The following is a 14,081-nucleotide window of genomic DNA, read 5'->3' as shown; positions in this document are numbered from 1 at the left end:
GATGGTGTGTGTGTGTGTGTGTGTGTGTGTGTGCTACATCAGAGTTCGTTGGGCATGTGTCTGATGGTGTGTGTGTGTGTGTGTGTGTGTGTGTGTGCTACATCAGTGTTCGTTGGGCATGTGTCTGATGGTGTGTGTGTGTGTGTGTGTGTGCTACATCAGTGTTCGTTGGGCATGTGTCTGATGGTGTGTGTGTGTGTGTGTGTGTGTGTGTGTGTGCTACATCAGTGTTCGTTGGGCATGTGTCTGATGGTGTGTGTGTGTGTGTGTGTGTGTGTGTGTGTGCTACATCAGTGTTCGTTGGGCATGTGTCTGATGGTGTGTGTGTGTGTGTGTGTGTGTGTGTGTGTGCTACATCAGTGTTCGTTGGGCATGTGTCTGATGGTGTGTGTGTGTGTGTGTGTGTGTGTGTGTGCTACATCAGTGTTCGTTGGGCATGTGTCTGATGGTGTGTGTGTGTGTGTGTGTGTGTGTGTGTGTGTGTGTGTGTTACATCAGTGTTCGTTGGGCTTGTGTCTGATGGTGTGTGTGTGTGTGTGTGTGTGTGTGTGTGTGTGTGTGTGCTACATCAGTGTTCGTTGGGCATGTGTCTGATGGTGTGTGTGTGTGTGTGTGTGTGTGTGTGTGCTACATCAGTGTTCGTTGGGCATGTGTCTGATGGTGTGTGTGTGTGTGTGTGTGTGTGTGTGTGTACTACATCAGTGTTCGTTAGGCATGTGTCTGATGGTGTGTGTGTGTGTGTGTGTGTGTGTGTGTGTGTGTGTGCTACATCAGTGTTCGTTGGGCATGTGTCTGATGGTGTGTGTGTGTGTGTGTGTGTGTGTGTGTGTGTGCTACATCAGTGTTCGTTGGGCATGTGTCTGATGGTGTGTGTGTGTGTGTGTGTGTGTGTGTGTGTGTGTGCTACATCAGTGTTCATTGGGCATGTGTCTGATGGTGTGTGTGTGTGTGTGTGTGTGTGTGTGTGTGTGTGCTACATCAGTGTTCGTTGGGCATGTGTCTGATGGTGTGTGTGTGTGTGTGTGTGCTACATCAGTGTTCGTTGGGCATGTGTCTGATGGTGTGTGTGTGTGTGTGTGTGTGTGTGTGTGTGTGTGTGCTACATCAGTGTTCGTTGGGCATGTGTCTGATGGTGTGTGTGTGTGTCTGATGGTGTGTGTGTGTGTGTGCTACATCAGTGTTCGTTGGGCATGTGTCTGATGGTGTGTGTGTGTGTGTGTGTGTGTGTGTGTGTGTGTGTGCTACATCAGTGTTCGTTGGGCATGTGTCTGATGGTGTGTGTGTGTGTGTGTGTGTGTGTGTGTGCTACATCAGTGTTCGTTGGGCATGTGTCTGATGGTGTGTGTGTGTGTGTGTGTGTGTGTGTGTGCTACATCAGTGTTCGTTGGGCATGTGTCTGATGGTGTGTGTGTGTGTGTGTGTGTGTGTGCTACATCAGTGTTCGTTGGGCATGTGTCTGATGGTGTGTGTGTGTGTGTGTGTGTGTGTGTGTGTGTGCTACATCAGTGTTCGTTGGGCATGTGTCTGATGGTGTGTGTGTGCGTGTGTGTGTGTGTGTGTGTGCTACATCAGTGTTCGTTGGGCATGTGTGTGTGTGTGTGTGTGTGTGTGTGTGTGCTACATCAGTGTTCATTGGGCATGTGTGTGTGTGTGTGTGTGTGTGTGTGTGTGTGTGTGCTACATCAGTGTTTGTTGGGCATGTGTGTGTGTGTGTGTGTCTGATGGTGTGTGTGTGTGTGTGTGTGCTACATCAGTGTTCGTTGGGCTTGTGTGTGTGTGTGTGTGTGTGTGTGAGTGTGTGTGTGTGCTACATCAGTGTTCGTTGGGCATGTGTGTGTGTGTGTGTGTGTGTGTGTGTGTGTGTGTGTGTGTGTGCTACATCAGTGTTTGTTGGGCATGTGTGTGTGTGTGTCTGATGGTGATGTGTGTGTGTGTGTGTGTGTGTGTGTGTGTGTGTGTGTGTGCTACATCAGTGTTCGTTGGGCATGTGTGTGTGTGTGTGTGTGTGTGTGTGTGTGTGTGTGCTACATCAGTGTTCGTTGGGCATGTGTGTGTGTGTGTGTGTCTGATGGTGTGTGTGTGTGTGTGTGTGTGTGTGCTACATCAGTGTTCGTTGGGCATGTGTGTGTGTGTGTGTGTGTCTGATGGTGTGTGTGTGTGTGTGTGTGTGTGTGTGTGTGTGTGCTACATCAGTGTTCGTTGGGCATGTGTGTGTGTGTGTGTCTGATTGTGTGTGTGTGTGTGTGTGTGTGTGTGTGTGCTACATCAGTGTTCGTTGGGCATGTGTCTGATGGTGTGTGTGTGTGTGTGTGTGTGTGTGTGTGTGCTACATCAGTGTTCGTTGGGCATGTGTCTGATGGTGTGTGTGTGTGTGTGTGTGTGTGCTACATCAGTGTTCGTTGGGCATGTGTGTGTGTGTGTGTGTGTGTGTGTGTGTGTGTGTGTGTGTGTGCTACATCAGTGTTCGTTGGGCATGTGTCTGATGGTGTGTGTGTGTGTGTGTGTGTGTGCTACATCAGTGTTCGTTGGGCATGTGTCTGATGGTGTGTGTGTGTGTGTGTGCTACATCAGTGTTCGTTGGGCATGTGTGTGTGTGTGTGTGTGTGTGTGTGCTACATCAGTGTTCATTGGGCATGTGTCTGATGGTGTGTGTGTGTGTGTGTGTGTGTGTGTGTGCTACATCAGTGTTCGTTGGGCATGTGTCTGATGGTGTGTGTGTGTGTGTGTGTGTGTGTGTGTGTGTGCTACATCAGTGTTCGTTGGGCATGTGTCTGATGGTGTGTGTGTGTGTGTGTGTGTGTGTGTGTGTGTGTGCTACATCAGTGTTCGTTGGGCATGTGTCTGATGGTGTGTGTGTGTGTGTGTGTGTGTGTGTGTGTGTGCTACATCAGTGTTCGTTGGGCATGTGTCTGATGGTGTGTGTGTGTGTGTGTGTGTGTGTGTGTGTGCTACATCAGTGTTCGTTGGGCATGTGTCTGATGGTGTGTGTGTGTGTGTGTGTGTGTGTGTGTGTGTGCTACATCAGTGTTCGTTGGGCATGTGTGTGTGTGTGTGTGTGTGTGTGTGTGTGTGTGTGTGTGTGCTACATCAGTGTTCGTTGGGCATGTGTCTGATGGTGTGTGTGTGTGTGTGTGTGTGTGTGTGTGCTACATCAGTGTTCGTGGGGCATGTGTCTGATGGTGTGTGTGTGTGTGTGTGTGTGTGTGCTACATCAGTGTTCGTTGGGCATGTGTCTGATGGTGTGTGTGTGTGTGTGTGTGTGTGCTACATCAGTGTTCGTTGGGCATGTGTCTGATGGTGTGTGTGTGTGTGTGTGTGTGTGTGTGTGCTACATCAGTGTTCGTTGGGCATGTGTCTGATGGTGTGTGTGTGTGTGTGTGTGTGTGTGTGTGTGCTACATCAGTGTTCGTTGGGCATGTGTCTGATGGTGTGTGTGTGTGTGTGTGTGTGTGTGTGTGTGCTACATCAGTGTTCGTTGGGCATGTGTCTGATGGTGTGTGTGTGTGTGTGTGTGTGTGTGTGTGTGTGCTACATCAGTGTTCGTTGGGCATGTGTCTGATGGTGTGTGTGTGTGTGTGTGTGTGTGTGTGTGTGTGTGTTACATCAGTGTTCGTTGGGCATGTGTCTGATGGTGTGTGTGTGTGTGTGTCTGATGGTGTGTGTGTGTGTGTGTGCTACATCAGTGTTCGTTGGGCATGTGTCTGATGGTGTGTGTGTGTGTGTGTGTGTGTGTGTGCTACATCAGTGTTCGTTGGGCATGTGTCTGATGGTGTGTGTGTGTGTGTGTGTGTGTGTGTGTGTGTGTGTGTGCTACATCAGTGTTCGTTGGGCATGTGTCTGATTGTGTGTGTGTGTGTGTGTGTGTGTGTGTGTGTGTGTGTGTGTGCTACATCAGTGTTCGCTGGGCATGTGTCTGATGGTGTGTGTGTGTGTGTGTGTGTGTGTGTGTGTGTGCTACATCAGTGTTCGTTGGGCATGTGTCTGATGGTGTGTGTGTGTGTGTGTGTGTGTGTCTGATGGTGTGTGTGTGTGTGTGTGTGTGTGTGTGTGTGTGCTACATCAGTGTTCGTTGGGCATGTGTCTGATGGTGTGTGTGTGTGTGTGTGTGTGTGTGTGTGTGTGCTACATCAGTGTTCGTTGGGCATGTGTCTGATGGTGTGTGTGTGTGTGTGTGTGTGTGTGTGTGTGCTACATCAGTGTTCGTTGGGCATGTGTCTGATTGTGTGTGTGTGTGTGTGTGTGTGTGTGTGTGTGTGCTACATCAGTGTTCGTTGGGCATGTGTCTGATGGTGTGTGTGTGTGTGTGTGTGTGTGTGTGTGTGCTACATCAGTGTTCGTTGGGCATGTGTCTGATGGTGTGTGTGTGTGTGTGTGTGTGTGTGTGTGTGCTACATCAGTGTTCGTTGGGCATGTGTCTGATGGTGTGTGTGTGTGTGTGTGTGTGTGTGTGTGTGTGTGTGTGCTACATCAGTGTTCGTTGGGCATGTGTCTGATGGTGTGTGTGTGTGTGTGTGTGTGTGTGTGTGCTACATCAGTGTTCGTTGGGCATGTGTCTGATGGTGTGTGTGTGTGTGTGTGTGTGTGTGTGTGCTACATCAGTGTTCGTTGGGCATGTGTCTGATGGTGTGTGTGTGTGTGTGTGTGTGTGTGTGTGTGTGCTACATCAGTGTTCGTTAGGGCATGTGTCTGATGGTGTGTGTGTGTGTGTGTGTGTGTGTGTGTGTGTGCTACATCAGTGTTCGTTGGGCATGTGTCTGATGGTGTGTGTGTGTGTGTGTGTGTGTGTGTGTGCTACATCAGTGTTCGTTGGGCATGTGTCTGATGGTGTGTGTGTGTGTGTGTGTGTGTGTGTGTGTGTGTGCTACATCAGTGTTCGTTGGGCATGTGTGTGTGTGTGTGTGTGTGTGTGTGTGTGTGTGTGTGTGTGCTACATCAGTGTTCGTTGGGCATGTGTCTGATGGTGTGTGTGTGTGTGTGTGTGTGTGCTACATCAGTGTTCGTTGGGCATGTGTCTGATGGTGTGTGTGTGTGTGTGTGTGTGTGTGTGCTACATCAGTGTTCGTTGGGCATGTGTCTGATGGTGTGTGTGTGTGTGTGTGTGTGTGCTACATCAGTGTTCGTTGGGCATGTGTCTGATGGTGTGTGTGTGTGTGTGTGTGTGTGTGTGTGTGCTACATCAGTGTTCGTTGGGCATGTGTCTGATGGTGTGTGTGTGTGTGTGTGTGTGTGTGTGTGCTGCATCAGTGTTCGTTGGGCATGTGTCTGATGGTGTGTGTGTGTGTGTGTGTGTGTGTGCTACATCAGTGTTCGTTGGGCATGTGTCTGATGGTGTGTGTGTGTGTGTGTGTGTGTGTGTTAGAGTGTGTGTGTGTTTACATCAGTGTTCGTTGGGCATGTGTCTGATGGTGTGTGTGTGTGTGTGCTACATCAGTGTTCGTTGGGCATGTGTCTGATGGTGTGTGTGTGTGTGTGTGTGTGTGTGTGTGTGTGTGTGTGTGCTACATCAGTGTTCGTTGGGCATGTGTCTGATGGTGTGTGTGTGTGTGTGTGTGTGTGTGTGTGCTACATCAGTGTTCGTTGGGCATGTGTCTGATGGTGTGTGTGTGTGTGTGTGTGTGTGTGTGCTACATCAGTGTTCGTTGGGCATGTGTCTGATGGTGTGTGTGTGTGTGTGTGTGTGTGTGTGTGTGTGCTACATCAGTGTTCGTTGGGCATGTGTCTGATGGTGTGTGTGTGTGTGTGTGTGTGTGTGTGTGTGTGTGCTACATCAGTGTTCGTTAGGCATGTGTCTGATGGTGTGTGTGTGTGTGTGTGTGTGTGTGTGTGTGTGCTACATCAGTGTTCATTGGGCATGTGTCTGATGGTGTGTGTGTGTGTGTGTGTGCTACATCAGTGTTCGTTGGGCATGTGTCTGATGGTGTGTGTGTGTGTGTGTGTGTGTGTGTGTGTGTGTGTGCTACATCAGTGTTCGTTGGGCATGTGTCTGATGGTGTGGAAGATCCAGTCCATCTTGGTGCTCCAGCCTCCGTGATGAGCGTCGTTCATCTGTTTGGTGAAATACTCCAACGCCTCCTGCTGGCTCTTCTCTGAGAGACAGACAGGCAGGCGGACAGACAGACAGACAGACAGGCAGGCAGACAGACAGGCAGGCAGACAGACAGGTGGACAGACAGGTGGAGTCAGACAGGCAGACAGACAGACAGGTACAGAAGAATGTGAGACTCAATATGATAATGAGGTAAAATGATGTCACTTGTCAAACTTACTTTTGATTAAGTTGCTTTATCTTTTCATTATCAATAAGTCTCGTCTTTTTCTTAAAAAATACCTGTCTCTCTCTCTACCTGCCTGCCTCTCTCTCTCTACCTGCCTGCCTCTCTCTCTCTACCTGCCTGCCTCTCCCTCTCTACCTGCCTGACGCTCTCTCTACCTGTCTGACGCTCTCTCTACCTGTCTGTCTCCCTCTCTACCTTCCTGTCTGTCTCTCTACCTGTCTGTCTTACCCAGAGCCAGGGTTTTCCTCAGGTAGGCGATGTCGTCGAAGCTCTGCAGTTCGGGCATGCCGCAGCCGAGCAGGAGGGAAAACAGGTTGATGAAGAGGCTGGCGTGCTGACGGATGGCCAGGTAGGCTTTATAACACATCTCCTGGAACCTGACACACAGACAGGTCAACAGAGAGTGAGACAGGCAGAGAGAGACACGAGGACCGGCATTAGACAGGTGAGGTGCAGGTGAGACCTCTCGAACTCCTTGGTCTTGGTCGACTCCTGGACTCCTTTACTGATGACGATGAGGAAGTCCTGAGTCAGAACGAAGGGAACTCGCTCTCTCTTGTACCCAAACTTCTTCTTCTTGTGATCCAGGAAGTGACCAAAGTCGATGTGGAACAGCTGGAGGAGGAGGAGGAGGAGGAGGAGGAAGAAGAGTTAGCTGAGAGTTTGGACAGAACAGTTTCAGGATCTGTGGAGGACCGACTCACCTGTCCGTTCTCCTTCACCATGATGTTGGAGTTGTGTCGGTCTCCGATTCCCAGGATGAACGTCGCTACGCAGTAACCTGCACACGACCTGGTGAACAGGTCGATGGCCCGGTCATACCTGAGAGACAGACAGGCAGTCAGACAGACAGGCAGAGAGACAGACAGGCGGTCAGACAGAGAGACAAACAGGCAGTCAGACAGACAGGCAGAGAGACACACAGGCGGTCAGAAAGAGAGACAGACAGGCAGAGAGACAGACAGGCGGTCAGATAGAGTGACAGACAGGCAGTCAGACAGGCAGGCAGAGTGACAGACAGGCAGTCAGACAGGCAGGCAGAGAGACAGACAGGCAGTCAGACAGAGAGACAGACAGGCAGTCAAACAGGCAGGCAGAGAGACAGACAGGCGGTCAGACAGACAGGCAGAGAGACAGACAGGCAGTCAGATAGAGTGACAGACAGGCGGTCAGACAGACAGGCAGAGAGACAGACAGGCAGTCAGACAGACAGGCAGAGAGACAGACAGGCGGTCAAACAGGCAGGCAGAGAGACAGACAGGCGGTCAGTCAGTCAGTCAGACAGACAGGCAGAGAGACAGAAAGGCGGTCAGACAGAGAGACAGACAGGCAGACAGGCAGAGAGACAGACAGGCAGACAGGCAGAGAGACAGACAGGCAGTCAGACAGGCAGGCAGAGAGACAGACAGGCAGTCAAACAGACAGACAGAGAGACAGGCAGGCAGAGAGACAGACAGGCAGTCAAACAGACAGACAGAGAGACAGGCAGGCAGAGAGACAGACAGGCAGTCAGTCATTCAGTCAGACAGGCAGAGAGACACACAGGCAGTCAGACAGACAGACAGAGAGACACACAGGCAGTCATACAGACAGGCAGAGAGACACACAGGCAGTCAGTCAGTCAGACAGGCGGTCAGACAGAGAGACAGACAGGCAGACAGGCAGAGAGAAAGACAGGCAGAGAGACAGACAGGCAGTCAGACAGAGAGGCAGACAGGCAGGCAGGCAGAGAGACAGACAGGCAGGCAGACAGAGAGAAAGACAGGCAGTCAGACAGGCAGGCAGAGAGACAGACAGACAGAGAGACAGAGAGACAGACAGGCAGACAGGCAGTCAGACAGGCAGGCAGAGAGACAGACAGGCAGTCAGACAGACAGGCAGAGAGACACACAGGCAGTCAGACAGACAGACAGAGAGACACACAGGCAGTCATACAGACAGGCAGAGAGACACACAGGCAGTCAGTCAGTCAGACAGGCAGACAGGCAGAGAGACAGACAGGCAGACAGGCAGAGAGACAGACAGGCAGTCAGACAGAGAGGCAGAGAGACAGACAGGCAGTCAGACAGAGAGACAGACAGGCAGGCAGGCAGAGAGACAGACAGGCAGGCAGACAGAGAGAAAGACAGGCAGTCAGACAGGCAGGCAGAGAGACAGACAGACAGAGAGACAGAGAGACAGACAGGCAGACAGGCAGTCAGACAGGCAGGCAGAGAGACAGACAGGCAGTCAGACAGACAGACAGAGAGACACACAGGCAGTCATACAGACAGGCAGAGAGACACACAGGCAGTCAGTCAGTCAGACAGACAGACAGAGAGACAGACAGGCAGACAGGCAGGCAGAGAGACAGACAGGCGGTCAGACAGACAGGCAGAGAGACAGCCAGGCAGTCAGACAGAGAGACAGAGAGACAGACAGGCAGACAGGCAGTCAGACAGGCAGGCAGTCAGACAGACAGGAAGAGAGACAGACAGGCGGTCAGACAGAGAGACAGACAGGCAGTCAAACAGGCAGGCAGAGAGACAGACAGGCGGTCAGACAGACAGGCAGAGAGACAGCCAGGCAGTCAAACAGGCAGGCAGAGAGACAGACAGGCGATCAGACAGACAGGCAGAGGGACAGACAGGCAGTCAGACAGAGAGACAGACAGGCAGTCATACAGGCAGGCAGAGAGACAGACAGGCAGTCAGACAGAGAGACAGACAGGCAGAGAGACAGACAGGCGGTCAGACAGAGAGACAGTCAGACAGACAGACGGTCAGATAGAGAGACAGACAGGCAGTCAAACAGGCAGGCAGAGAGACAGACAGGCGGTCAGACAGAGAGACAGACAGGCAGTCAAACAGGCAGGCAGAGAGACAGACAGGCGGTCAGACAGACAGGCAGAGAGACAGACAGGCAGTCAGATAGAGTGACAGACAGGCGGTCAGACAGACAGGCAGAGAGACAGACAGGCAGTCAGACAGACAGGCAGAGAGACAGACAGGCGGTCAAACAGGCAGGCAGAGAGACAGACAGGCGGTCAGTCAGTCAGTCAGACAGACAGGCAGAGAGACAGACAGGCGGTCAGACAGAGAGACAGACAGGCAGAGAGACAGACAGGCAGACAGGCAGAGAGACAGACAGGCAGTCAGACAGAGAGGCAGAGAGACAGACAGGCGGTCAGACAGAGAGACAGACAGTCAGGCAGAGAGAAAGACAGAGAGGCAGACAGACAGGCAGGCAGAGAGACAGAGAGGCAGTCAGACAGCGAGACAGACAGGCAGTCAAACAGGCAGGCAGAGAGACAGACAGGCAGCCAGTCAGTCAGTCAGACAGACAGAGAGACAGAGAGACAGACAGGCAGTCAGACAGGCAGGCAGAGAGACAGACAGGCAGTCAGACAGACAGGCAGAGAGACACACAGGCAGTCAGTCAGTCAGACAGACAGACAGACAGAGAGACACACAGGCAGTCATACAGACAGGCAGAGAGACACACAGGCAGTCAGTCAGTCAGACAGACAGACAGGCAGAGAGACACACAGGCAGTCAGTCAGTCAGACAGACAGACAGACAGACAGACAGGCAGACAGGCAGGCAGTCAGACAGACAGGCAGTCAGACAGACAGGCAGAGAGACAGACAGGCGGTCAGACAGAGAGACAGACAGGCAGTCAAACAGGCAGGCAGAGAGACAGACAGGCGGTCAGACAGACAGGCAGAGAGACAGCCAGGCAGTCAGACAGAGAGACAGACAGGCAGTCAAACAGGCAGGCAGAGAGACAGACAGGCGGTCAGACAGACAGGCAGAGGGACAGACAGGCAGTCAGACAGAGAGACAGACAGGCAGTCATACAGGCAGGCAGAGAGACAGACAGGCGGTCAGACAGACAGGCAGAGGGACAGACAGGCAGTCAGACAGAGAGACAGACAGGCAGTCATACAGGCAGGCAGAGAGACAGACAGGCAGTCAGACAGAGAGACAGACAGGCAGACAGGCAGAGAGACAGACAGGCGGTCAGACAGAGAGACAGTCAGACAGACAGACGGTCAGATAGAGAGACAGACAGGCAGTCAGACAGAGAGACAGACAGGCAAACAGGCAGAGAGACAGACAGGTGGTCACTCAATTTATAGAAATTTAACCAGAGAATTTACGTGTTTAATCAGCAAATTTCACTTAAGTTATTCAACAACTTTGCCTGCAGGCAAGACCACAGGTATTCTGTCAGAAGTGGGGGGGCGGGGCACAACTGACGGCTGTTACCTGCATTCATATCAGCAAAATGACACGTTGTGATAAAAATGGTCCTTGAGCCTTTTAAAGAAATGTTAGTCTAACGAATGAATTAGAAACGTTAATTTATGTTTTATTAATGGTTTAATGCGACTGACAAACATACGGTCAGACAGACAGACAGGTATTCAGACAGACAGGTATTCAGACAGACAGGTACTGACGCCTCTCCTCTGTTCTTGTCTTTGATCCAGTGGTGCAGTGTGTTGGAGTTGAACTGCAGCGCCCCCTTCAGGCCTCCTTTACACTGAATCTGCATGATGGTGAAACTGTTCTTCACCACCTCGATCAGACCCACACAGTCTCCGATGGACAGGCAGCCATACGGCAGCATGCTGACACACACACACACACACACACACACACACACACACACACACAGTTAGCCAGGTGAGTGATGATGTCACAGCTACAGTCACTGATGATGTCATAGGTTCTCACCGCAGGTCCAGGTCCTGGTTCTGCCAGATGTTCTCCATGATCTTAATGATCTGCAGAGTCAGCATGTCCTGACGCAGGTCTGCAACACACACAGGTTACTACATTACCCACAATCCCTCAGCAGAGTTCTTCTCTTAGCACAGTTACAGTTGTATGCAAAAGTTTAGGAACCCCTGACAATTTCCATGATTTTCATTTATAAATATTTGGGTGTTTGAATCAGCAATTTCATTTTGATCTATCAAATAACTGAAGGACACAGTAATATTTCAGTAGTGAAATGAGATTTATTGGATTAACAGAAAATGTGCAATATGCATCAAAACGAAATTAGACAGGTGCATAAATTTGGGCACCCCAACAGAAAAATCCCATCAATATTTAGTAGAGCCTCCTTTAGTAGAAATAACAGCCTCTAGACGCTTCCTATAGCCTGTAATGAGCGTCTGGATTCTGGATGAATGTATTTTGGACCATTCCTCCTTACAAAACATCTCCAGTTCAGTTAGGTTTGATGGTTGCCGAGCATGGACAGCCCGCTTCAAATCACCCCACAGATGTCCAATGGTATTCAGGTCTGGGGACTGGGATGGCCATTCCAGAACATTGTACTTGTTCCTCTGCAGAAAGGCCAGAGGAGATTTCGAGCAGTGTTTTGGGTCGTTGTCTTGTTGAAATATCCAGCCCCGGCGTAACTTCAACTTTGTGACTGATTCCTCAACATTATTCTCAAGAATCTGCTGATATTGAGTGGAATCCATGCGACCCTCAACTTTAACCAGATTCCCAGTACCGGCACTGGCCACACAACCCCACAGCATGATGGGACCTCCACCAAATTTTACTGTGGGTAGCAAGTGTTTTTCTTGGAACGTTGTGTTCTTTTGCCGCCATGCATAACGCCCCTTGTTATGACCAAATAACTCAATCTTTGTTTCATCAGTCCACAGCACCTTATTCCAAAATGAAGCTGGCTTGTCCAAATGTGTGTTTGCATACCTCAAGCGACTCCGCTTGTGGCGTGTGTGCAGAAAAGGCTTCTTTCGCATCACTCTCCCATACAGCTTCTCCTTGTGCAAAGTGTGCTGAATTGTTGAACGATGCACAGTGACACCATCTGCAGCAAGTTGATGTTGTAGGTCTTTGGAGGTGGTCTGTGGGCTGTTTTTGACCGTTCTCACCATCCTTCGCCTTTGCCTCTCAATATTTTATGTGGCCTGCCACTTCTGGCCTTAACAAGAACTGTGCCTGTGGTCCTCCATTTCCTCACTATGTTCCTCACAGTGGACACTGACAGCTTATATTTCTGCGATAACTTTTTGTAGCCTCCCCCTAAACCATAATGTAGAACAATCTTTTTTTTCAGGTCATTTGAGAGTTGTTTTGAGGCCCCCATGTTGCCACTCTTCAGAGGAGAGTCAAAGAGAACAACAACTTTCAGTTGGCCACCTTAAATACCTTTTCTCATGATTGGATGCACCTGTCTATGAAGTTCAAGGCTTAATGAGCTCACCAAACCAATTGTGTGTTCCAATTAATCAGTGCTAAGTAGTTACAGGTATTCAAATCAACAAAATGACAAGGGTGCCCAAATTTATGCACCTGTCTAATTTCGTTTTGATGCATATTGCACATTTTCTGTTAATCTAATAAATCTCATTTCACTACTGAAATATTACTGTGTCCTTCAGTTATTTGATAGATCAAAATGAAATTGCTGATCCAAACACCCAAATATTTATAAATGAAAATCATGGAAATTGTCAGGGGTTCCTAAACTTTTGCATACAACTGTAGCATTCTCCATTGAAACCAGTGTTGTCATTAGCACTGAGCTAGCTACCGTCTCCGTTCTTGAAGATGATCTCGTTGTTGGTGAAGAGCAGCTCAGCCATGATGTCAGGGTTCTCCCAGTTCAACCACAGGGGGCGCTTCGCCGACGACATGATCCTGCACTCCTCCAGCCTGAAGACACACTTCGCTTTACTTCACTGACGTTACTTTAATTCACTTCACTGTCTTTACTGTGGAGGACATTTTTGATCAGAATTCAAATTAAAAGTCCAAATAAAAAACTAAAAGAGATCAAATTAAAAAGATTACTAGTTTATTACACGACTGGAATAATCAGACCATAATTAAACTTAAAAAGAAAAATGAAACAGTGAAATTTAAAATACAAAAGCTTAAATGGAAATACTCAAACTGAAAGCTTAAACTGTAAAGATGAAACATCAAATATAAAACTCTAACTGGGAAATGGAAAAGCTTAAATAAAGGTAATTCAATTCAGATTTATTTATATAGCGTCAGTTCATAACAGAAGTTATCTCACTGCACTTTTCCTACAGAGCAGGTCCAGACCGAACTCTTTATAATATTATTTACAGAGAGCCAACAGATCCCAAAAAGGTAAATGGTTTGGCTTTAAAGCTGTATGTAAATGAGGAGGCGCGGCCCAGCGGCTGGGGGGAAGGTGTGAAACGTCTCCTTGTGGACAGCAGGGGGCGCTCTGCCTGCTGAGGAGCGCAGTGACTTCGGCAGAGCAGTGACTCCAAACAGGAAGAAGAAGAACCGCACCGTGCTCTGCAGTCCACACTGGCTGCTGGCAAAGGACGGGAGGAAGTCCGGACATTTTGTTTCAGCCTGTTTGATGTTGACTGTGGGTAGCCATGGCAACAGCAGAGCCAGCTGGTTGTTAAACAGAAGTTGTATCTCCGCTATGTTGTTATGTTTTTGTGTACAAACGGCACAGAGGTGTAACTGTTACTGTACAGTCATGTGAAGTCTGTTCATCTTGGTTGAGATGAGTTTGCACGTTATTGATCCCCTCGGGGAAACAGGGAGCAGCAAGATATAACAAGCAAAATACAGTAAGGTCATTAAAGATCATACGAAATATGAAAAACTAAAGCTAAAATAAAATACAAGACTTTAATAAAGTGTCAAGTGGTGTGCGTTGACCAGCGGGTACAGAATCAGCTGGGTATCGAACGTCCAGCTTGTGACCAGTGAGCACATCTGGAAACACTGCGGCGGCCGCTGATCCACAGCTGTGACACCGAGTCGTCCCTCACTGCGATGC

General features: G+C 49.7%; 1 protein-coding gene and 1 pseudogene across 1 annotated transcript in view; one reads left to right on the top strand and one right to left on the bottom strand.

The window, feature by feature from the left end:
• The window catches only part of LOC122870279, a 234,146-nt pseudogene that overhangs the window by 34,436 nt on the left and 185,629 nt on the right, over positions 1 to 14,081 (top strand).
• Positions 5,877 to 14,081, bottom strand: part of LOC122870088 (phosphatidylinositol 4,5-bisphosphate 3-kinase catalytic subunit alpha isoform-like) — a 37,479-nt gene continuing 29,274 nt past the window's right edge. The window contains 7 exon segments of the mRNA XM_044183835.1: positions 5,877 to 6,086; positions 6,504 to 6,652; positions 6,739 to 6,890; positions 6,980 to 7,097; positions 10,720 to 10,890; positions 10,997 to 11,075; positions 12,840 to 12,961. Coding sequence (XP_044039770.1) covers positions 5,962 to 6,086; positions 6,504 to 6,652; positions 6,739 to 6,890; positions 6,980 to 7,097; positions 10,720 to 10,890; positions 10,997 to 11,075; positions 12,840 to 12,961 — 916 coding nt within the window. The 3' untranslated portion in view covers positions 5,877 to 5,961.

Source organism: Siniperca chuatsi, linkage group LG22 (assembly GCF_020085105.1).
Source record: "Siniperca chuatsi isolate FFG_IHB_CAS linkage group LG22, ASM2008510v1, whole genome shotgun sequence".
NCBI lineage: Eukaryota > Metazoa > Chordata > Actinopteri > Centrarchiformes > Sinipercidae > Siniperca > Siniperca chuatsi.
Note: the sequence above shows the minus strand (reverse complement) of the source record. Positions and strands in the feature narration are given on the sequence as shown.